The sequence below is a fragment of the Anas acuta genome, chromosome 13 (assembly GCF_963932015.1).
Source record: "Anas acuta chromosome 13, bAnaAcu1.1, whole genome shotgun sequence".
Taxonomy (NCBI): domain Eukaryota; kingdom Metazoa; phylum Chordata; class Aves; order Anseriformes; family Anatidae; genus Anas; species Anas acuta.
The window spans coordinates 20,097,581-20,120,264 of NC_088991.1; the positions used below are offsets into that span (position 1 = coordinate 20,097,581).

The window sequence follows — 22,684 nt, forward strand, 5'->3', positions numbered from 1 at the left end:
CATGTGTAGATTCTCACTACAGCGACATCTTTTTTATATATTTATAACGTGACAGACTATAGAATATAGAGCCCTAATCACTCTCAGACACCCATTCATATACGTGAAGCACTCTAAAACATACATATAAATAAAATTCTATTCTCCTACATATACATACAGCTAATAATATACTTAATACACTTAGATGCATTCTTTTATATTCTTACACCTTGCTTACTGCCCTCACACCTATGTACAGACACCTTTTTATATTATATATAGAGTATATATTCACAATCTATATAACATATAGAATATATACTACAATACGATTTGATATACAGAATTATATATAACATATTTTAGTATTTTATACAGTATATTATATATAGCATTCCATATGATATATAGTATAATGTGAGATGTAATGTTATATTAATATTTATAGTAACACTCATATATGTACACACTCTCTCACGGACACCTACGCTTTTATATGCATATATAAATGTATAATATAATAACCAAACTAATAATATCATGTATATTATAAGCATAAATGTATATTATTTCCCTCCCCCGGCTGCATACCTCGGTACGAGAGAGAGAGAGAGAGAGACAGAGACAGAGAGAGACAGAGAGAGACAGAGAGAGAGCAGGGCTGCACTGGGGTGCCCAGGGAACACAGTTTAGGAGAGTCCCCACAGAGCTGCAGGGGCTGGGGCAGGAGAGGGACTTCAGGCACCCCCCAGACCCTCTGCACACACAGCCCACAAGCACACGGGTGGAGCAGTGCACCCGACAGGCAGGACAAGTCTCCTGCAGCCACAGGCACTTGGTGCTGTGTGTTTCACCTGCACGGATTTGCTTCCTTTGTCCCGTCTTTGTTCCAGCTCTGAGGCAGTCGTGAGTCACTCAACATCCCTGCATCAAGGATAGGAAGGAGGCTTGTGGGGTGAGATGAGCACCTTTCCCCTCTCGCAAGGACTCACAACTTACCAGCTTGTTTAAATCACTTTGAAACGAGCATCTTCAACGATCCAGGACTTCTTACCTGGAAAGGAAAGAATCTAGCAGAGATGTCACCTAACAGCTCTCCGGTGAGCAGGCCACGTGTGGGCATTTTCACAGACAGCACATGCCTACGGCCCCAACCCGAGTAATTTTGATGCCAGGAACACTTGCAGGGCCTGCATCACCCCGCTTGTGCTGCAAACACCCAAGGGCCTGCACAGAGCCCAGCTCTGCTCTGACATCAGACACAGCAATGGGAGAGGCATGGTGCTCACTCACCGTGATACTGACCTCATTTAGGAGAAACCTTCCTCTTCCCCTTTGATGGTTATTAAAGGCATGTCTGAACAGCTCCTGGGCTGAGAAGCCTGCTCAGCTTGCACCTGACCAGAAGCCACCTACCATGGCTAATACAGCACCAAGCCCCAAAAATAAACCTAAAGCACACGTAAAGCTCAAGGGAGGTACAGTGCTAATGCACCACTCATCCACAAGACACAGGGTAGAGCTCAGTTGTTACCATTACCAGTGGTAATTCTCTCCAATATTACCAATTCTCTCCAATGCTTCCACTGGAGAAAAAGAAATGAGCACAGGAAAAGACAAACAGTTTCACTTTTCTTCATGCTGTAAAAGAAAGCAGCATTACACAAATCAGGCTGCCTGCTTTTTAAGATATAACAGAAAACTTCTAAAGCTGAACACAGCAACCGACAAAACACTTCTGAGACCCATTTTAATAAGAGACACTAATCACAGAGATCCTGGAGTGGATACCAAGAACCACACAGGCAATAAAGAAAGACAGGGTCATTTTTTTTCCAAAGTATTTCCTTTATTAAAGCTAATAAAACAAATTAAAATTACCAAATCATTCACATAGGGCTAGCAAGTTTCTAATTTCATTGAACAAGAATAGACCAGTGCCCTAAACGGTACAAGAACACTGGCATTTCATATCTGCTAACTAGTTTAAGACTACAGACAGTGTCTCCTCAGAATCAAGCACCAGTGGATCCCACATGGCAGTTTAGAACAGTTCCTCATATTGTATTGGAAGAGACAAAGCCAAGATTTCCAGTGCAAATGCAAAGTTCTTTCAAGATCATGTATCACCTGTACCCAACGCATTCACAGCTCAGGGTGAGGAAGGCAGCTGTAATGAACAACCTGGATAAATCATCTGCACTCACTCCAGAAATTCCAAAGAGGGAAGCCTCACCATCATCCTTGTAGAAGATATCTGGCCAAGCCCCACACATACAAATATTTACAAAGAATTGACACAATCTAGCAAGAACTAGTGCTCCACTTCCTTGGTGCTGCCTGCAGCTGTCAGGCCGGACAATGGACAAGTCTACGCTGCAGCAAGAGTTCCCAACACTATTTTTCCTTTTAAAAAATCCCCCTCATCTGTGGCGTAAAGAAGTGCAGCATGACCCAGTTGTCAGTCATGGCTCAGTCAGCTTCCTCTTTGATAGGGGTACAACCTGAGAAAAAGCTGGTGTTGCTAATTAGCATTCTCTTCTTTTTCTTCACAAATGGCAGCTGGTTCTCTTGGGACTCCTCATCCATATCGAGCACAGGAGCAGCAGTGCTGGGCTTCTTCAAGAACATTTCTTGGTCTGTGATGTCTTTCAGGACCTATCAGGAAAGTGAGGAAGACAATTTGGCAGTTGGTCACCACCCTGAAGCCAACCAGCTTGTACTGGAGCATGGAGACAGCGCATACAGAAGTTGTCTTGCCAGGCTCAAGAATTGCTACATTTCTTGACTCGTGTCAAAATTCTGAAGGCCTGTCATGGTCTTCATGGGCTGGGCAGGGCGAGACAGCATAGAAATAGCGTGCAGAGGGTACGTATGAGGGAAGTCATTCAGTTTACCTGAGGCAAAACTCCATCTGCCAAGTCAGGCTACACACTGGCATAAGACCAGCTTGGATGTAGATATCATTTTATCCTAGTTTCTCAATTCTCAGTCTCTTTTCACTGCTGGGAGGTGCAGCAGGACTGTACGGCAATACAAGAGTCAATATGGATGAAGTCAGCATATTGGCTCCAATTCCTTTCACAGAAAGCCTACGTGGCAGTTTTAGGATGAAAACTTAAGAATTCAGCAGACTCAAAATTGAAATACAAGCTGACTTAACAGCTGTATTCTGTTCAGAGTTTTCTAGCACAGTTTCTTTTCTTGGTTAACCACCACCCTTTAGATCCAATCACTAAACATACCGAGTGGTTCTGAATGCGTACGTACCATGGTGTTTTGTTTGTTTTTAATAATAAAAAATAAAAAAAAGCTTTAGCAAGTACCTTTGCAGTTGGGGTGATACACACAGGCTGAAAGAAGGTCTCTCCTGGAGTCACTTCAGTAGGGTCTTCTAGTTTGAAGGAACCTTCTGAGTCCCTTGTTTGGTCCTCACACACCGTGGCATTCTGAGGGACAGAGTTCTTTTGAAGCACTTTTACAACATTTAGCCCTTCTTTTCCCACCAACAGCTGAAGAAATTCTAAGGATCTCTAAGCCACTTTCTCTCTAGTTCCAAAGTAATTCCTGTTTCAGGATGCTAGGTGCCTCTATCAGGCAACCACTTTCATGAAATAACAAATAATTAAAGAATTACTATGGAGGTTTCTGCTCCAAATCTTTAAGATCCAAGAATACAGCATACATTGCAAGCAAGAAGTCTAATGAACATCAGTTGTTCATGAACCACTCTGATGCTACAACCCCCCTCCCTTAATTATCCCTTTTACTCCTTAAAAAAAAAAAAAAAAAAAAAAAAAAAAGGAACAAATATAAATATTTAAATAGATTAAGCTTTCATGCTGAATGACAACATACAAGTTTTATTTACTGAGTGGCATTAAGAAAGGACAAATTGCTTGTTTTCAGTTTGGTGGCTAGCAACTAGCACTAGGTGAATATATGTGGCTTTGGATGTTGCCCAAATTTCTTTACTTTAGCGTGAGAGCCTGGCACTGCAGTAGCAAACTTTGGACTCAATTACCGTGGATAAAACAGTGAATTACAGTGACATTTACAAAGGTTTCAGGAAGGTGTGTTCGCTTTAGCTTGACAAACCGTGCACGTATGCCAGCAGTGGAACTGATTATCCATTCATCCAAACTTGCTTAAGCATACTGGGTAGTCTGGATGTTGGGTTACAAGCGCTACTCACCGGAAAGCTGGGGTCTCTATTTCTGCATTTTGTTGGGTCACAGTTACAGCCTCCAGTGCAGCCCACCTTGCGCTTCCTGCAGCCACACTGTTTGTTTCCACATCGGCCCTTGCAGCAGCACTAAGCAAGAGAAGAGTTCTGTGCAGAAAGAGCTTTGGCGTTTTATAGACTTCCTGTAGATTGCTATAGCTGTCAGTGCTTGAGGCAGCCTGAAGGACAGCACTATTCCAAGCTATCATGAACCTTTTATTTCATTGCTAGTCCCACATCTCAGGAAAAGCAGTAAGATCTTTCCACCTACAGAGCCATCTCTTGCTTCAGGATCCCCAAAATAACGATCTTTGATTATCCAGTGCCTGACTTCAAGTTACCCGACAGGAACCTAGTTTTAGTGCCAGCTGAACAAGCTAACATTTAAGCACTAAGAGAAACACCATTAATGTACCTAGGGTCCTCCATCTAGATGGAGATGACCCAACTGAGCTATTTCATGGATGAGAGGAGGTATTTTCTTTGCTAGTCTGGGTATGTGAAGCAATAGCAGACTGCATGGCCCAGGTGCCCCAAGCTACAGTTCAGAACTGAGAAACAATTTGCGCTGGAGTTCCACTGGGCTACGTGCATGAACTTAGAAGAGCCAGGTGCCAAACACACACCACCCTTGTTCTTGCAGTGTGGAAGAAAAGAACGCACCAAAACCCAAACCACTCAGTAAATTCAGAATTCATCAGGGTGACAAGCACCAGTGAAAGAAAGTAAAGCTACCCCTTCAAATTCCTAAGCTTTTCTGTAGTAGCTGCTGACATTGTCAGTCACACGATAGTAAACTATGCAGTAATTTACCCTTTGTAAAAGGAGACAAAGACATCTCATGATGGAGGTCTAGCTTTAGAGCACTGCAAACCCAGAGATGCCCATTGGTCCACAGTGACTTATATTCAGCAAGATCAAGTCATCTCTTCCGCATTGTGAGAAATTAACTGAGCAGGAAGCTGAAGCTTCAAAGCCCAGCAGGCTGATGGAAACAGAATACTGAAGCTTCTGTCAGTAGGACTAAGGACCCACAGCACACCACTGTGGGAACAGTATATACAGATATATGACAGACCAGCCTTTTTTCCCTGCTAAAAGAGGCTCAACATTTGGCTGCTGTCTAAAACATCTAGGTCAGCTGCATGCCCAGAAGTAAAAGGGAATGCGTGTTTCGCTTGTGGTAGTTTTTTCATTGTACAATTTATCTTCTATTGAGGCAGGTGTTGCTGTCTATAGACAATGTTTGCTCTGTCTGAAGATCATAAATAACCCATACCAGCTTTCTATTATAATAATACTGTTAAAATAAACACTTGGTGGAGACACTGCGGTTTCACTGTTGTGCTGTACGCATGCTAGATGCTCAGGGATGAAGGTGATTCCCTTAGTAGTAAAAAGTGACTAAGAGTAACTAGATCTTACCCCCATCATGCTCTTCTTTCCTCCTTTGACTGCTTTTATTGGAACCCATTCTGCATCCTCCTTCTCCTCTCCAGACTCCGCAGAGTCAGAAAAAAGCTCTTCTACATCCATTTCTGGGGTTGGTGCGCGGGGTTTTGTTACTGTTTGCCGGCGGGTCTTGGGCTACACACAGAGAAATTACAAAGATTGAGGCCCCAGAAGAAACATCAGGGGATTGACATTTTATTAAGGCACTTCAGAATCCAGCCACCATATCCCCATTCCTCTCAAGACGGCCAAGAAGATTAGGGAAGGGAAGAAACAAATGATCAAACTGGCAAGGATTAAAAGTTCAATTGAGCAGTCAGTTTAAAGTGCTAGAGTCCATAAAAATATAATGGACAAATCCTTGAAAAATTAGCATAAAACTGTTTTGCCAAGACTATAACATGTATCATTTATTCTTCCCAGCACTAAGCTTTGGATCTTTTGCACAGCCATGATTAAGTGTGCTATCACAGGTACCTTGCTCCAGGATTCAAAGACTAGAAATGCTACAGAGAAAATACCTAGATACCTGGATTACTAGGAAGCACGCAGAGTCAGACATAATTAAACTGAGGAAATGTGTTTTTTGTTTTTTTGTCATTGTTGAGCTTTGTTCTGTTGTGCTTTTTTTTTTTTTTTAAGATGGAAAAAATGCAAACTACTTTCAGAATTATTTTGAAAACAGAAACCTTAGGGACCATCTGATGTAGAGAACAAGCCTACTAAAAATAAGCATAAGAAGATGCTTTGTAAAAAGCAACATGGGTGAAAGATACCAAGATTTTTAGTGGCCGGCATTAACATTCAGAAAAAAATAGGTACAATACAAGAATGAAAATTGGTATGCAGCAACTTTACTTTGGGTGGAATGTAATCAAAAGAAGAATCTGGAGACTCGGGCGACTCTTGTTGAGTGCGATGAAACTTCTGTCCACTGGCAAGTTGGAGAAGCAGCAATTTCTGTTAGGAGGGACAAAAGTTAGCTTTGTAAAGCATACTAACCCAACTGCCAAGATGCTCCCATGTGACTTATGTCTGTACAGATCCCTACCTGTTTAAGAGTGTCATTTTCCTGGAGAAGTTCTTGGTTCTTCTCGCTGATCTTCTCCAGCTTTTCCTCCTGTTCACAATACAAAATGAAATCTATAGGCTTACATGGGGGTAGGACAAGTAGTAGTTTGGGACAGACTTTTATGTTTGGATCTTTCTTGTAACGTCAGAGGGGGTTTCTCTGTATTTTACAATAAGACGTCAGGTCTGACTTCTAGATCAGGAGAATCATTAGCGCTACTACCTAGTTTTATGCATGATATAGGATCCTTTCAGTTGTGCTGACAACTTAAGATCTAAAATCTCCTCTATTGCCAAGGCTTACTGGCAAATTAGGTGCACCTAGGACTGACGTTATCCCAGTGTGTCACTGAATGTGCCCTTCTGCAGGAAGTGACGAGACAAGGTACAGTGCGTACCATGCTAATATGGTCTAGCTAAAGCTATTCTCCTGCTGATAATGCAGTGGAGCTGTGCTCAGCAAAAGATTAGTAATAACATGTTGACCACCTCAACTGAAGGTATCCTGAGCAGAGAAGTCTGCATGAGCCAGTTAGATTCTGTAGGTCTTGGAGAACAGTTGCTCTTCAGGCTCAATAAGAATGCCTCTTCTTCCATTAAATAACTGTAAATGTATAAATCTTAGCAACAACTGGAAAAGCCCTCAAATTTCTCTGCATGTTCCTCACTGTAAAGCAATTATTCCAATTAACATGTGGCCATAACGAGTAGCCTCTGGATAAACAAACACATCCAGACATTACCTGACACTTAAGTTGCTCTTGCAGCTGTTTCTCCTTCTCATTTACTGAATCTTCCAGTCTCTTCTCCACTGCTTCTTTTTGCTGAAGTTGGCTAAGCAGGTACAGAACCTAAAAGCAAGTTAATATAACAGACAAAGAGGTGTGAATTCCTAAAGAGATATCTGGCAGCTCAGACATGAAAGGCCCAGACAGTTTCAGAAAGAAGATGCTTCCTACTGTTTCTAGCATTATTTTGCCCTGATCCCCTTTAAAAGTCATCTTATGCTGAGATATAACATTCACACTTCAAACACTGTTACTGAATAAGATAGCTTGCGAGGGACAGAAGATGAATAGGGAGATTTCTTTGGCTTTTGTTACCTATCCTGCAAGAGTCCAACAAATCTCCAACAACCACAAAGTAACAGATCAGTTTCAGCACGTCTCCACTGCCTTTATCTATGAGCAGATCTGGGAATCAGAGTTCTAAGATGCAAGCGAATGAAATCTTCAGAGCCCACCTCTTTTACCTTCTCCTGGTGCTGTTGTTCCCGTACCAAAACCTGATTTTGGAATTCAGCCTCCATTTCTGTTATGTAGTTTTGCCCTTCAATCAGCATCTTCTGTATGTCTGAGCAGCTAGCTTTACTCTGCTGAAGGCTGCTCTCCAGCTTGCTTTCCTGCACCTTGGAGGAGACCAGCTGAAAGACAAAAGCAAGGTGACTGCTCGGTTCCACATTTCATAGAGTGCACTGGGACAGAAATAACAGTCTGAAGGCGTAGCACTTCTGCTTAACTGCCAACCACCCTAAGAAGTGGAACAGCCACTTCAACAAGGGGAGTAGGTGAGACATCCAGAGCTAGACATCTGACAGCCACTATGGAAGTGCAGAACAGATAGCCATATAATTTTCATTGTTTTCTTCCATTAGTCTCCAGGTGCCAGGGACTGCCACATAATTGGCAGTAGAAGAGAGTAAGAATCGGACCAATGCTGAATCAACTGAATGACAATCTCATTCGATCTTCTCCCCTCCCAACATCCATTCTGATCTCAGAGTACTGCCCTGTTTCTTCCTGCAGATTTCCTATTTATTCAGGAATTATTTTCTAGGTACTTTATCCTCTTATCTTCCACCTCTGAAATTTGTCTCTTCCCTTTTACTATTATCATGTACGTGTGCTGCTAACACAGCTTTAACTGGCACCTCCAGACCGATGTCTATACTGCTTCCCTCTTCCCTGATCTTTTTCAATTTCACTCCCCAAAATGATCTGCAGTAGAGAAGAATATTTTAATCAGAAGTCATGAGGGAAATAAACCTCATTCAGAAAAACACTTCACTTGAATTCATCATCTCTGCTGTCAGCCTATGATTCACTTCTTTCATTCCCGGCTAAGCAGACTTCATTACTAAAAATTGAAGTTCTAAAATAGGTAGACTCAGTTTACCTCTGCAAGGAGATACTTCAAAGCACATTTAGCCTCAGAAATTGTTGCAATATTGTCCCAACGCTGTTTCGCACGATCTCCATTGTCTGCATCTAACAGTTTCTGCTGTAGGTCTGCTATCTGGGCGTTCCTTTGGAAGAATACACATATTTGAAGTCACAACACAGGAGAGAACTTGGGCTAAAACCGTTGTTATCAGAATATTAGACGAAATACATCAAGTTAATAGTGTGACTGCTTAGAAATGTAGACTCTGGCTGTCACACTACACCACTCTCCTCCCCTCCACACCTCCAATTAAAAGAAAAGTGTTTCCCTCACTCACAAATGCTTGTAAACAGCTAAGAACAAAACAATATTAGTGACTGAGTTGTGTCCTTAAATCCCTGCATTAAAAATATATAAATAAAAACCAGGAAAACCATATGGTCTTATTTTACAATTTTCATTGTAAAATTGAATGAATTCTTTCAATTTCTCTTCTGTCTCACAGTACAGCTACAGATAAATACGAGGTTAAAAAAAGCCAACAGCTTAAGGTGCAAGCTCTGCAAATCAGCTTTATAGTAATATCTTACCTGAGCTCCATCTCAGTTTCCAGGCTTTCTATCTGCTTTGATAGAGAAAGGTCTGCCTCTGATGCCTTCAAATCTGTGATGGAGTAGGTGCGCCTCTAAAGAATTACAGCAATAGACAGAAGTGAGCAATATCTGAAGCAATGCATGGGAGCCAATCTTTTGTCTATAGGCATTTCAGCAAAAAGTAGTAGTAGTATTATAAAAGCCTTCAAGCATTTCTCCAGTTTAAATCCCATTGTTCCTTCCCAATAGTCTTTGGTAACAGCTGTGACCCACTCACATCCATCAGATTCACTGCATTAAGTAACAGGTTACTTAAGCAGCTCTTCCCTGACATGTCACAGGACAGTAAGAACATTAAATCCTTTCTTCCTGAAAAGGAACCATCACTACCTCCCTTCTGAGGGAAGGGGTCAAATAGGAGTAATGGTAAGGTACAGGCAATCATCAATGTGGGACAGGTAACATGGCATTTCCCTCTTACCCGGAGCTTTGGAGGTGGGTTTTCCCCAGAGTCTTTTTTCTCTTTAAGCTGAAGGAGCTCCTGTGCCAAAATCTTTCTGTCCTCCAGAAGGTCTGCAAGGTGCCGTCGAGCCTCTTCAGTGCTAACGAGAACCTCTACTTCATTTGCCAGCCAGCCCTGCAGGAAAAACAGCACAGTGGGTCACTGCAATCTCAGCTTCAGGACTGGCTCCTGCTCTGAAATGCCTTCACAGCTGAACTGCATAATCCAGTTGCTTCCCTTAATAAGTAACACCACATTCCAACCCCTTGCTCTCCAGCCATCAACTCCAGCAGCACCTCATGAGTTAACAAACCTAAGTTTGCCTACCGCTTATTGGGATGCACAAAAAGTTGGTACACACCTTTACTCGTGCAGCAACTCCTTCCATGCCCCGATTTTGTCCCTCCTTCCGTTTATCTGCAGCCTCCTGTTGTTTCTGCAAAGCATCTTTTAGGCGCTTGTTAGCAGCTGCAGCCTGCAAAATAGTTTACACAAAAAAAATGATATGGCAATTAATATCTATTGATTGAAAACATGAAGTGTTCAGATTGCAACCTCCAACCACATTTTGCAGACATTTGGGAACCGGTCAGGAGTTTGTAGCAGGTACTGACTCCCTACCTCTTCTGCTTTGCGTCGAAGGACATTGGCTTGCTTCTGAAAGTCTCGTTCAAGCTTAAGTAGGTCATACTGCCTCTTGCGATCCTGCAGAAATACGTCAGATGGAAAATTACGTGTCACCTTTATACCTATGGCCAGTTTCACACTTATTGAAACAGAAGAGATGCATTACAGAACAATAAGCGTAAGAGCTTCATGACAATGATTTCACTGATCATTACAAGCTTAAGCCATGCAGTGCCATAGGGAACTCAGGCTCTTAGGCTTAAAATGGCTAGAGAAGAGGCTCCACAATTTCCACCAAAAAAGGTTTAGGAGCCTGAAGGTTGTAAGAGTCTGCAAAACATGAGCTTAAAATGCATCATCCCAAAATATTGGAGTAAGATTTTTACAGCAAGAACTCCTGTCAGATCAGAAAGCAAGACGTAGAGATGTATGTTCTACATTACACGTGAATGCTACAAGTCAGATGTATTTAATTAACTCGCTGTTTACCTGGAGATTCAATATTCCTTTGAAAGGTAGAATACCTCCCATTTTGTGGCCCAACCCTACAACTTTAAATACTTAAAAGTACTGAATATTTTTGGCTTTTACTTGAGTTGAATGTTGATGACTTTTGATAGTTTTAAGTGCTCCAGACATTAGCAAGTCCTTTTACAAGTGATGAAAGGTGGTAACCGTATGAGCTAACATTTTGTTATCTTCAAAGCATTCCCCAGATGTTTTTCCAGATGCTTGCAAATTAAACAAAGCCTCACAGCAAAGACATTAATGATTTGTTTCACTCTGAAGATGGAGGTACTGTTTGGGGGCTTATTGTTTGCTCACCCGTTCTTTCAGCTGGATCACTTCCTTGTCCTTCTGTTGTTTCCACTGCCTAAATTTTTCAGCATCATCCTTCATTTGGCGCATCAACTGTACCCTTTGGGTTTTCATTTCCTGGAATATAGAAATGGCTGGAAAAATTGCCTAATGCTTTGACTCTGGGTAGTTTCGACCTATATTTCCTTGCCGTGGGTTTGTGGATATGGGTGTCAGGGGGTGGTGGTGGACGGGAAGTACCACAATATGCTGCCCCCTAGGAGTATATGCCTAAGGATGCTTTCAAAGTGCTAAAATCCAGGAATTCATTTGTAAGATGTAAGAGGAAAACACATATACACATGATGCACTCGTGGGACTCAAAATGAAGTGACTTGACTAGGGCAACAAATTATCAGGATAGTCAGAAGACACTTCAGACTTCTTTTCCTCCACAGCACTGTAGTCATCTGCCTACTGCATCACACTAGCAATGATGGCCACGTAGTCAAAAGCATCTCACCAAAAGACTGGTGCCCTCAGTCTAATAAACAGAAATCGTGAATATCTTCTGTCTGGAAATTGCTTTGTCTAACATTGGGGTGAGCCTGAGAACAGCTAGGGTTAGTTACCCTGATCTCCTGGTTCAGTTTGGAGACAGTGCGTTCTGTAGATTCCTTCAGCTTTAAGAGCTTTGATTGTTCATTCAGCTTTTTCTTCAGCTCATTAATTTGCCCTTCCAACTCCTGAAGTCTTTTCCGACGCCGTTCACTCAGCCTGTAAAGAAACCACCCTTTAATAACAGGCCCCTAATTACTGTTACTCTCAAACAAGCCTTCTCCAACTTCAGAGATACTTTATGAAAAAGGAAGCAATTCTGTATCACGTTTCCCACTGATCCTTTCAGGCTTCTTTACAATTCATACAACTCGCATGGCATGTGAAAGGGAAGATTAGGCCCAGAAAGCCTACCGTACCTCACGGTTCAATGACTACTTCTCAGGTGGCAGGGGAATGATCTTCTGGAAACTAAGAATGTCTCAGGCAAAAGGCCAGTTACTTACAAGTGACTCAGCACTAAGGAGCTGAAGCACACCTTGTGCTGACCCCTCATCTTGTTACAAAATCCTGTACCGTTCAGAGTCAGGACTCACAACAAAAAGATCACTACAGCGCTACCAAAAGAGATGCTAGGGCACAAAGGGCCTGAGTTGTCCACATTAGATGAATCCAGTTTTTCTTCATATTCTATCTAGTTCTCCAGTTTCACACCTCAAAACTGTTCTTAATCCTGTGCTTACACCAAAAAAAGAACTTTTCAATACAGCTGAAATAAGGCCAAGACAGCAAACTTTTTCATGCGCATTAACACAATTTTGAGTGCTATAAGCCATGCAGCTTGTGTAGTCAGTCTTACTTGGCTTGGTTGACATCCTTCTTTGCCATTTGCAGAGCAACGATCAGCTCCTCCTTTTCTTTTTGCAAATTGCTGACTTCTAATTCCAGATCCTTGATATTAGTCTAGAAAGGACAGGAGTAGTAAGACTCACAAGGAAAACCTCAAAACCCCAACCTCAGAGACAAAGCTTTAAGATGGAAGACCTTAAGGAACCATGTTTCTTTCCAAGAGGCTGTAAAACGTTTTTTAAAAACAGCACGTGTCAAAACAGTTAAGTCCTCAATACACCAAAATCATAGTCCATAGAACCATTCTAACATAACTAAAATTATAAACAAACAATTCGAGAGATCCCATCACAACTGGCGAATAAGGGAAGCCAGATCAGCTGGCTGCACTATGAAATTTGACAATGAAGTACCTGCATTTTGGCTCAGAGTGGCCAAGCAAATCTGAGTAAAAAGTTGAGAAACCCATTTCACAAAGAACAGGCAGTGGCCAAGAACTTATTTCAGGGAACAGACCATCTTCAGCTGGTAGGACAAGATGTAGATAATCAGACATGGTTTCTCCTCATTCTCTGCTGACACTTTTAGTCAACTTCTCACCCACGCCCAAGGGGGGCAGTGACCGTAATTTAAGGAAAAAGATGCAACAACATGCTCGTGAAAGGACAGATCTTCTCCCTTCCTTCCTCAACATGAAGTGAATCCATGAATTGGGGAAAAAGAAACTTCAAGAAAAAGCTCTTGTAAGAATCTGTAAGAATTTACCTGGTACTGGGACTGAATGGGCTCCAGCTGACTATCATTCTGTGTCATTTTTTTGGCAAGTGCTTCTTTCAGAGCCAGGACTTTATTCAGTTCAATCAGCTCTTTGGACATCTGTGCTTGACGGAGGGCATGTTGTGTGCTGAAGTCATCTGAAGATCTCTTGACATCCTGTCCCGTTTCTGCTTTCTGTATGAGACATAGCAATGAGCTGCAGAGGCCAATCTAAAGCTCTTTGACTACTTGATTAGTTTTTTGCAGAGCATTGCAAATCATTTTTACATTAAAAAAAAAATAATAGATATTCAGAAATTAGAGCAGGTTTTTGATCTTGAACTAACTGAGCAAACAAGGGTGTAGAAAAGCAGCATATACAAATGTGATGTATTATTTACCAGTCACTTGAATTAAAAAAAAAGAAAGCATAGACATAAATAAAAGAGGAGGAATGGGATAAAGACATGCCCTGGTTGGGTCTGCACTGCAGACTACGGACTCCCTTCACTTACAGTCATAGCATCCTGTTCAGAGCTTGCCATCTCCGCAACAGCTTCCACTGTGGCAGCTCTTTCACTCTAGATAGGATAGAGGAAAAAAATGTCGGTATAAAGGTAGAAAATATGAAGTTAATAGCAACCTGTTGGTCTGTAATGACAACATAGGTTATTCTCCAACCATGAGTAGCCTTGCTGTTGCATTAAAAGTGCAGCTTGTTTGGAAGTGGATGTTAAGAGTCACTTAATACTTCTAATTCCTGGGCTCCTTAAATAAGGCTTCTGCTGAGTGAAATCCACTGCTCAAGCGGATCAGCGTAAGAGCACTAAATTCCATTAGTAAACTCATTTGGCACATACTCTTAGCTCCTCAAATTCAGTTTTACCTGCAGCTGAACCAACGCTTCCTGCAGATTGCAAATCACATCTATGTTTTCTTTTAGTTCCTCATCTTCCACAGTCTCTACCAGCTTCTGGAGATCAAGTTTGCATCTGCAATGCAGACATAGGAATAAGTCCATGAGTCCTATGTGGCAGGTTTGTGTCACACGTGACAATATAATAAACTTCCCCACAGAACATACAAATGAGTTCGGGATGAACAAATGTGAGTAGACAGTATCCAGTCTATCCCAACATGAACATTTAATGCTAAAAGGCATTTCCTCAGCACAAGCAGGGTATGGAAACAGACTTACACAGCGTGTTGAAGTTGCTCTAGTTTGGCATTCATCTTCTCATTTTCTTGTTCTGTCTAAGAGAAGCCAGAATTATACTGAATTATAGGAAGCATGAGACAAAAGTAAGAAACAGCTAATTTATTTGTAGCTAAGGACAGGCTGTCAGCCTGTTGCAAATCAATGCACCAAAACGTTTTCCACAATTTCTTCCACTAGTTTGAAGTCCTAACACCAGTTTTGGCAGGAATACACACTCTTAGCATGCCATTAGGACAAAAGCTGCTATCAATCTTCAGCTAAGAGGGAAAGGCGTACAACTTAAGGCTCCTCTCAGGTAATTCAGCCTTACCAGAATGATCCTTTCCAACATCTGTGCTGTCTGACCAGCAGCTTCACTCAGCCCTCTGCTCAGCTTTTCATTCTCCTCCATTAGCGACTGGTTCTTCTCCATCAGGGACTGCAGATTCTCTGAAGGTGCCATACTACTGAAATATCAAGAACCAGTTTGCTTGTGAGCATGACTTCAAAGGTTTGTAATAGCACTGAAATTACCTCCAAGTTTCCTAAATAACTTACAGCATATACAGGTTGTAGCTGATGAATAGAAAGACTGGAGGAAGTCTAATCTGAATTGAAAATCTCTGAAGAATACAGTATACTGAAAGAAGACATTTGCAAGAGAAGAAAACAGACCCCTTTTTAATAATAATGCTGTTTAACCAATGCTAAGCCTGTAAACTGCATTAACACGCATTTTGAAACATCCTTACGCAACATCCACACAGTTCAAACTCTTCCATTTGCTCTGTTCTTTTAAGATCGATAGACATAGAGGTGCCAAACATTTAGAGGTATAAGGGTGAGGAAGAAAGGAGAGATGGATAGACTGAGAAACATGTAATTAGAATTCATTGCCTCATTCCTTTTTTATTTCCTACAGTTGATTTCTGCAATCCTAAGGGGTTTGCTACAAAACTGCGTGACCCATACATGCATGGAATTTCAATAAGCGTGACAAAACGTGCAGGAAGAGAAAACAAATACTGAGAACCTCTTAGGAAGCAATAATTTTGCTTTACCCTCACTCTACAGTACTGTCTGGAGCAAAAGAGATCTAAAGCCTTTGCTGGTGTGTGATGGCTATTAGCTACATTGAGCATAATCTACAAAGCTTACTTGATAGACACTGGGAGGGTCCCTCCATGGGCCTGCAGCAGCAACACCTGCAGCTGTTGTACCTATAAACACAAACAATTACTGCTTGTAAGCTTCTCTCATACAGTAACTAGCTGGCTGAAAGAACACAATTCAGAACCTTAGTCTTAATGAGTCACCTGCTCCAAGATTGTGTTTTACTGCTTCCTGTGGGAAGGGATCACATCTCTACTGTATTTGAAGTAATTTGTTCATAAAAAAAAAAAAAACAAAACCAAAACCAACAAAACGACCTTCTCTTCACCAGGAGTGCTCAGGTCACAGCATGCTCAGCATGCTCAGCCACCTGCAGGCAGCTAACATGCCACTGTGCGGGGTGCCAGAGGTCCCACTGAGTCAAAGAGAAGGTCTCACACTTCACTGCACCAATGCTCTGTTGCTGCATTTCATGTGAGACAGAGTCAGATCCTTCGCCTTCCTAAGCTACTTGAATACAGGGCTTGAGTTTACAGTACATTAGTAAGTGTTCACTAAACTCTAGCAAGTGCTTATATGCAAAATCAAAACCACTTTACTGGCTCAGTTTCAAACCAGGCTATTGACTGTTCCTAGGAAGAGCTAAGAAAGCTGTATCCTATACTTGCTGCCAAGTGAGCACAGAGAGCCTGGTTTAGCTATCTCTAGTAGATAAGCCCTCTAGCACTTCTAGCTTTGGATTTAACCAATTCCAGTTTATGCAACTTATCTCCTCCGAAGCTGGCCACAAGCTGCTCTTCACTTCCCACTCTGCTGCATGTAGGCAGGTGAAGGCAGCACAGCAACCATCACCGTATCTCTATCTTTGCCTGCAGGCTAACAGGCAGGTAATATTTTGTCCAGTGGAAGGCAAATGTAAATCACACTAATGATATGATTTTACTGTAACAGGGAACGGTTGCTGTAGAATTACAGGAAGCACTCACATATTCCCTGTCCAGCACTTACACAATCATCTCAAGAGATGGAGAAACACAAAGTGAATATTTCCCCATATTCTGTGTAGGTGCCCTGTTTCTTTGTTTGGTGTTCATGGAGCTGATTACCAAAAGGCTAAATCTGGTCTAACCAAATGAAGAAAGTGTCCAGTACCTGCTGCTTTAGGTGATGCAACTCAGCCGCCTGGGGATCGACGTTGACAATTGGTTTGTTTTTTATTTTTCTTGCCCTGTCAGCGTAACGCAGAGTACTTAGAGTTTCTTCTAGATTGGAATCTGCTGGGCTTACACAGGCAATCATGAGAGTGTGGCTGTTACCACCCAGAGAATCTGAGAAGGAAAACAGGACACAGTCAGTGCTCTGACAGAGAGCAAAAATAATTAGGCAGACATCACTATTAAGATACTTAAGGCAGCATAGCACATCTCTGTACTACAGCTGGATTGTATCTAGGTGTAGTTATGTCTCAGGAGCATTTCCTGAATACTGAAGTCCCAAAGTTGCCTCAACTCTGAGCACCAATGTTTTCACATCAGAAGCTCCAGGGATATTGTTGTCCCATTGAATAATTTTGGCAACCACTGTAATTTCTATAAGCAATTTATGGTATAGTTCTTCCAGGTTTTTCCCCTCCCTCCTCCCACACAGTATTACTCAAGACCTCCATGGATATCCAGACATCACAATTCACACTGTTCTGCAATCCAAGGCAGCACTGACTAGCACATTTGTTCAGATCATCAAGCTGCACAGCATCTTCTCCTCTGGTTTCACACTAACACATATTGGCTACTTAAAGCTTGCAGCCAGAGAAGAAGGGCCCACATCCAGCTCTGCATAATCCATTTTCCTTGCATTAGATATTTGCTGATACAAAAATACTGGGAAAGCCTATCATTTTGTACAAAATCACTCAACTATCCAAAAATTCCCAGTAAATTGCATTATTCTAGCTACACCCACATTACAGATTATCTTGAATAACATGTATTATAAGACCATTGCAACCATTAAAAATAAGCACCATGAAGAAAAGGAATTAAGAGAAACAAAACAAAACAAAACAAAACAACACACAAATATTTGAAGAGCACACTGAAGGCACAGACAGCATGAGTTTCATTTTGGTAGTGATAAATCTCCAGTAAGTAGTTTTAATCAGGATATAACAACAGATCTCTGCTGCTTCCAGATTAAAAATTCTCACCCTCCTTCTCCCCACCAGAAGAACTGCACTGAATTTATCATGTTTCCTCCCATCACAGAGTAACTGTGAAAGAGCAAGACTTAAGAGTCCCTGTCTGAAAGCATTTGTAACCTAAAAAGAAAAGTTCAGAAGAGGTCTAGCAACAGCGAGAAGAGAAATCAAACCAACAAATGCAATCACTGTCAACAGCAGATCCCACTTTGGGCTCTAGTTGTATGGCTGTTAGGTTTTTTGATAGTTTTTTAAAATGCATCTGTAGATTTAGGCTTTGTCGTGATCCATCTCTTACCTTGCAGCAGTCTTGTTAACTTTGAGTCTCTGTAGGGTACAAAACCACCCTTTTTATTTTCATCACCTAGAGCACTAATCACATTCCCCAGGCAAAGGAGACCTCTGTTAATGTTGATACCTGCACACAAATAGATGATGGTGAGTAGAGCTACCTCAGTGGCTAGGAACTGGTCAATTCCTGCCCTTTCTACAAAACAAAGGTGTTTTTTTTTTATTAAAAAAAAAAAAAAGAGTGCTTATTTTAAATGTTAAAGAACCACATGGCTTTTCTTGATAAGGACTTGATTTATGAACTCAAAAGAAACCCAAGCTACACCAGTCCTTTTCCTACAGACCTTCTTTTAGTCGGTCTCCTTCAGCCTTGGTCTTCTTCTGTCTCTCAGAGCCCGCAAGATCAACCAGGTGCAGCTTGGAGTGAAAACTGCTGTTCCTATGGCAGAAACAGACTATTTTACTGTCTCAAATAAATACAGAGTTAGGAAAGGAACTGTCTAGTGGTTACTACAGCTGAGCTCCAGTGCTCAAATACCTGATAACAGAAAGCACTAAATAAAGTGCCTCAAGTGCCTCAAGAGTAGCTCAGCTGCATTAATCCAAGAGAATGAAATCCTGAGCAAGTCTGACTCTAACACCTGCTGCGAGTAGCTGTGGCATCACTTACTTGTCACTTTTCTTTTTCTGATCGATGCAAATGGTGAAGATAGCATGGGACCGCGAAGACTGGGAGTTCATTGCCGTGGAGGCCACCGTTCTGGAATTGTTCCCCTGCTCTAGGCAGGACACAGTATCTTGTGCATGGGCGACACTTCTTTCAGTCAGTCCTATAATCTATACCCAGGAAGAAAGCATCATTTATTCTCTCCTTCTTCTTCACCCTTGACGTTCTACATCAGGAAAGTTATCTCCTGCCTTAGCCAACAGCGAAGTGAAGTCTGTGTACACACATACTCACAAGCATCAGTCTCACTTCATGGAGGAACTGCATCGCTGCTCTTTAGCAGTGACAGTGAGCAGCACAAGATCACACAAAATACTGACAGATCAAAGTGCCAGATGTCCTGTATGCTTACCTGCTGGGTATGACAACCAACAGCCTCCCCACCACTACAAACTACATGAACAAAGCATAACTGATGGACATAGGTTTAACTACAAAAATACACAGAGCATGCAGTAGCACAAGGGTTCTTCCTGCTCTACACTATAAACATGCATCTATAGGAAATTGCTAAGAAAGTAACTTCAGCATTTGACCAGCTTCTGTCAGGATCCCTTTGTTGCACGTGACTTTAGCAAGTAAAATTGCAAATGGGTTTGAAGTTTGATGAAGGGACCTGAATTACAACATTTTCACGTATTTGCCTAAATTAGCCTTCAAAGGAAAAGTCAGATTACAACTTTCAAGTGACTTTGTCATGAGTGGCTAACCCTATTAGCATTACACTTGAATTTAAAGATCATCGATAGCTCAATTTTGAAAGGAAGGTGCAGGTTTTGTGATTTCATATGTACAAATACAAAGCAGTGCTCAAGCAGACTGGCAGTTCTTTCACTGAAACATTTGTCCCCAGCAGTATTGCCCCCTTCCCTTTTCAACCTCTTTTTAACAGACCTTTATGCCTTCTTTAGGATCTTCCCGTATACTGATTTGAGAAGACCGTTCCCTTGATGGGCTGAGCAGGTCTAGAATATCCTCATTGTAGATCTGAAAGCATCAAAACAGCAGTTCAGAGTCAGCAGCTTTTCCAGAGAACAACTCGCTTTACCTGCAGCTCATAAGTTCATAACAGTTTAAAAACCAACAGTGTTTACCTCCAAATAGGAGACTTTGAGGACAAATTCCCAGTCCTGCCTCTGCTCCTTCTCCTGAAATAGCAGCTTGATTACGCGAGGGATGATCCCCACGCTTGGATCATGCTCTTGACTGGCAGTGTAAGCACCTCCCATAGAATACGTCTTTCCAGATCCTGTCTGTCCATAGGCTATGACAGTAGCATTATACCCTAGGGGAACAAAGAAGACCCAAATCAGAGAGCCAAACAGAAACCAGAAGAAACTGGCAAGCAAAGCAGCATTCCAGGAAAAGCATCCTTCCAAACAAGCACTATTATTCACTGGCAGTTTATACAACCTTTATGCATTGGTCACAGTCGGCAACATCAAGGGAGAAAAAAAGTTAATAAAAAAACATACATAAAATTAGTTTACCAGCTTTTTTTTTTTTTTTTTTTGGCAGACTACCTCTAGTAAAGCAACAGAGCGATCACAGAAACACAATGTAAATTTTCTGTCATTCCAGCTGCACTTCAGCAACAGAAACAGCTGCTGGTACAGGATGCTTATTAAATCACGGCATTATTCTTAAGAAAATCCTCTCTTGCTTTATAAAAATATGTATTCAGGTACAAAAATAATCCAGTGACCACAGACAGGTCATGTTGATGGCAGTATGGAGTACCAGTGGCTGTAAACAGGCAAGATTGGGCATTTTGCAATAGTTCCTGGACATTTTAGCCTAGCTTCTGGATGGATCTTTGTCGTGGTTCCGCTCCAGTGGGCAGCCGAGCTCCACCACAGCTGCTCTCTCACTCCCTCTCCTCAAAGAGGAATGGGGAGAAAATACGATGAAAAGGGCTCAAAGGTTGAAAGAAGGACAAGCAGATCACGCAGTAATTATTGTAACGCGCAAAACAGACTCGGCATAGGGAGACAGTAAGATTTATTGGTTATTACTAACAAGCTAGAGAAGTGAGAAACAAAGGAAAGAAACCAAAAGCACCTTCACCCCCCCATCCACCCTCTTCCACCTCCTCCCCCCAAGCGGCGCAGGGGAACGGGGGAATGGGGGTTATGGTCAGTCTATATCACTTCTCTGCTGCTCCTTCTCGGTCACTCTCGTCCCCTGTGCTGTGGGGTCCCACCCACGGGATGCAGTCCTTGATGAACTGATCCGGCGTGGGCTTCCCACAGGCAGCAGCTCTTCCAGAACTGCTCCAGATATGGGTCCATACCACGGGCTCCATCCCTCAGGAGAAAACTGCTCCAACTTGGATTCCCCACAGGCAGCAGCTCTTGCCAGATCACCTGCTCCTGCGTGGGCTCCTCTCCACAGGCTACAGATCCTGCCTGGGATCTGCTCCGGCAGGGGTCTTCCACAGGCGGCAGCCTCCGTCGGTGCAGGGCCACCTGCTCCACCGTGGTCTCCTCCACGGGCTGCAGCGCAGAACCCTGCTCCACCGTGGTACTCCATGGGCTGCAGGGGGACATCCTGCTTCACCATGGTCCTCACCACAGGCCGCAGGGGACTTCTGCTCCGGTGCCTGGAGCACCTCTTCCCCTCCTTCTACACTGACCTTGGCGCCTGCAAGGCTGTTCCTCACTCTCCCAGCTGCTGTGTGGCACAGTGTTTTTTCCCTGTCTTAAATATACTCTCACAGAGACGCAAAACAACATCGCTTATTGGCTCGGCTCTGGTCAGCAGTGAGGCCCTTACTACACATGGGGCAGCTTCTAGATCCTCCTCACAGAAGCCACCCCTATGGCCCCCCTGCTACCAAAACCTTGCCACGTAAACCCACTACAACCTTTTAGCCTAGCTCCTGGATCCTTTACATCCTGGATCCTTTACATCCCAGATCCTTTAGATCTTGGATACGTTAGCCTAGCTCCTGGATCCTTTAGATCCCAGATCCTGGATCCTTTACATCCGGAGTCCTTTAGATCCAGAACCTTTTGGCCTAGCTCCTTTCAGCTTAGCTCCTGGATCTTTTAGCTCCTGGATCCTTTAGCCTAGCTCCCGAATATTTGACATCTTGGACCTTTTAGCCTAACTCCCGGGCCTTTCAGCTCCTGTGGAGCCCCAAGAGTTGCTTTATGAGGACGCAGCACCCCGCGGGGCCTGCTCCCGGCTCCTCCTGGCACCCACCTTTGAAGATGCCCCTCACGAGGGGGGCGACGGCGGTGTTGAAGACCTCCTCCTGCTCCACCGTGGGGTCGAACACGAAGTCGTAGCTGAAGACCTTGTCGCTGCCCACCACCACCTGCGGCTCGCCGGGCACGAAGGACAGGCAGCTCTGGCAGCCCTCGCTCGTCTCCTTCGGCACCAGGGGCCGGCAGCGCAGCGCCACCCGCACGGGGATGCCCTTCTCGTCCTCCCCCCGCACCATCTCGGAGGTTTTTTTTTGGGGGGGGGGACACACGGCGGAGCTCGGCCGGGCTGAGGAGATGATGGCGGCCGGGGCCGTTGCGTTCAAATCGGCGCGGCGGGGCGGGGCGGCCAAAGGCATGGCGGCGCGTCACG

At 43.0% G+C, this 22,684-nt stretch overlaps 1 protein-coding gene across 5 annotated transcripts; it reads right to left on the minus strand.

The window, feature by feature from the left end:
- Window positions 1-1,809: 1,809 nt before the first annotated feature.
- KIF4A (kinesin family member 4A) lies at window positions 1,810-22,680 on the minus strand. Of its 5 annotated transcripts, none has more exons than XM_068697477.1 (29): window positions 22,310-22,680; window positions 20,197-20,387; window positions 19,997-20,089; window positions 19,046-19,212; window positions 18,720-18,814; window positions 18,383-18,502; window positions 17,040-17,215; window positions 15,933-15,994; window positions 15,106-15,238; window positions 14,775-14,830; window positions 14,463-14,568; window positions 14,092-14,157; window positions 13,586-13,771; window positions 12,831-12,934; window positions 12,046-12,190; window positions 11,441-11,551; window positions 10,610-10,693; window positions 10,350-10,463; window positions 9,968-10,123; window positions 9,484-9,578; window positions 8,906-9,035; window positions 7,983-8,153; window positions 7,474-7,581; window positions 6,711-6,779; window positions 6,518-6,619; window positions 5,633-5,794; window positions 4,178-4,297; window positions 3,309-3,431; window positions 1,810-2,640 (listed from the first exon to the last, which is right to left on the minus strand). In XM_068697477.1, the coding sequence occupies exons 1-29, from the start codon at window positions 22,668-22,670 to the stop codon at window positions 2,455-2,457; spliced, it is 3,792 nt and encodes a 1,263-aa protein (XP_068553578.1). In that variant the 5' UTR covers window positions 22,671-22,680; the 3' UTR covers window positions 1,810-2,454. The 5 variants fall into 5 exon arrangements, with proteins under 5 accessions (XP_068553578.1, XP_068553575.1, XP_068553576.1 ...); XM_068697474.1 differs by having other exon boundaries at window positions 7,974-8,153; XM_068697475.1 differs by having other exon boundaries at window positions 15,106-15,241.
- Window positions 22,681-22,684: the final 4 nt, after the last annotated feature.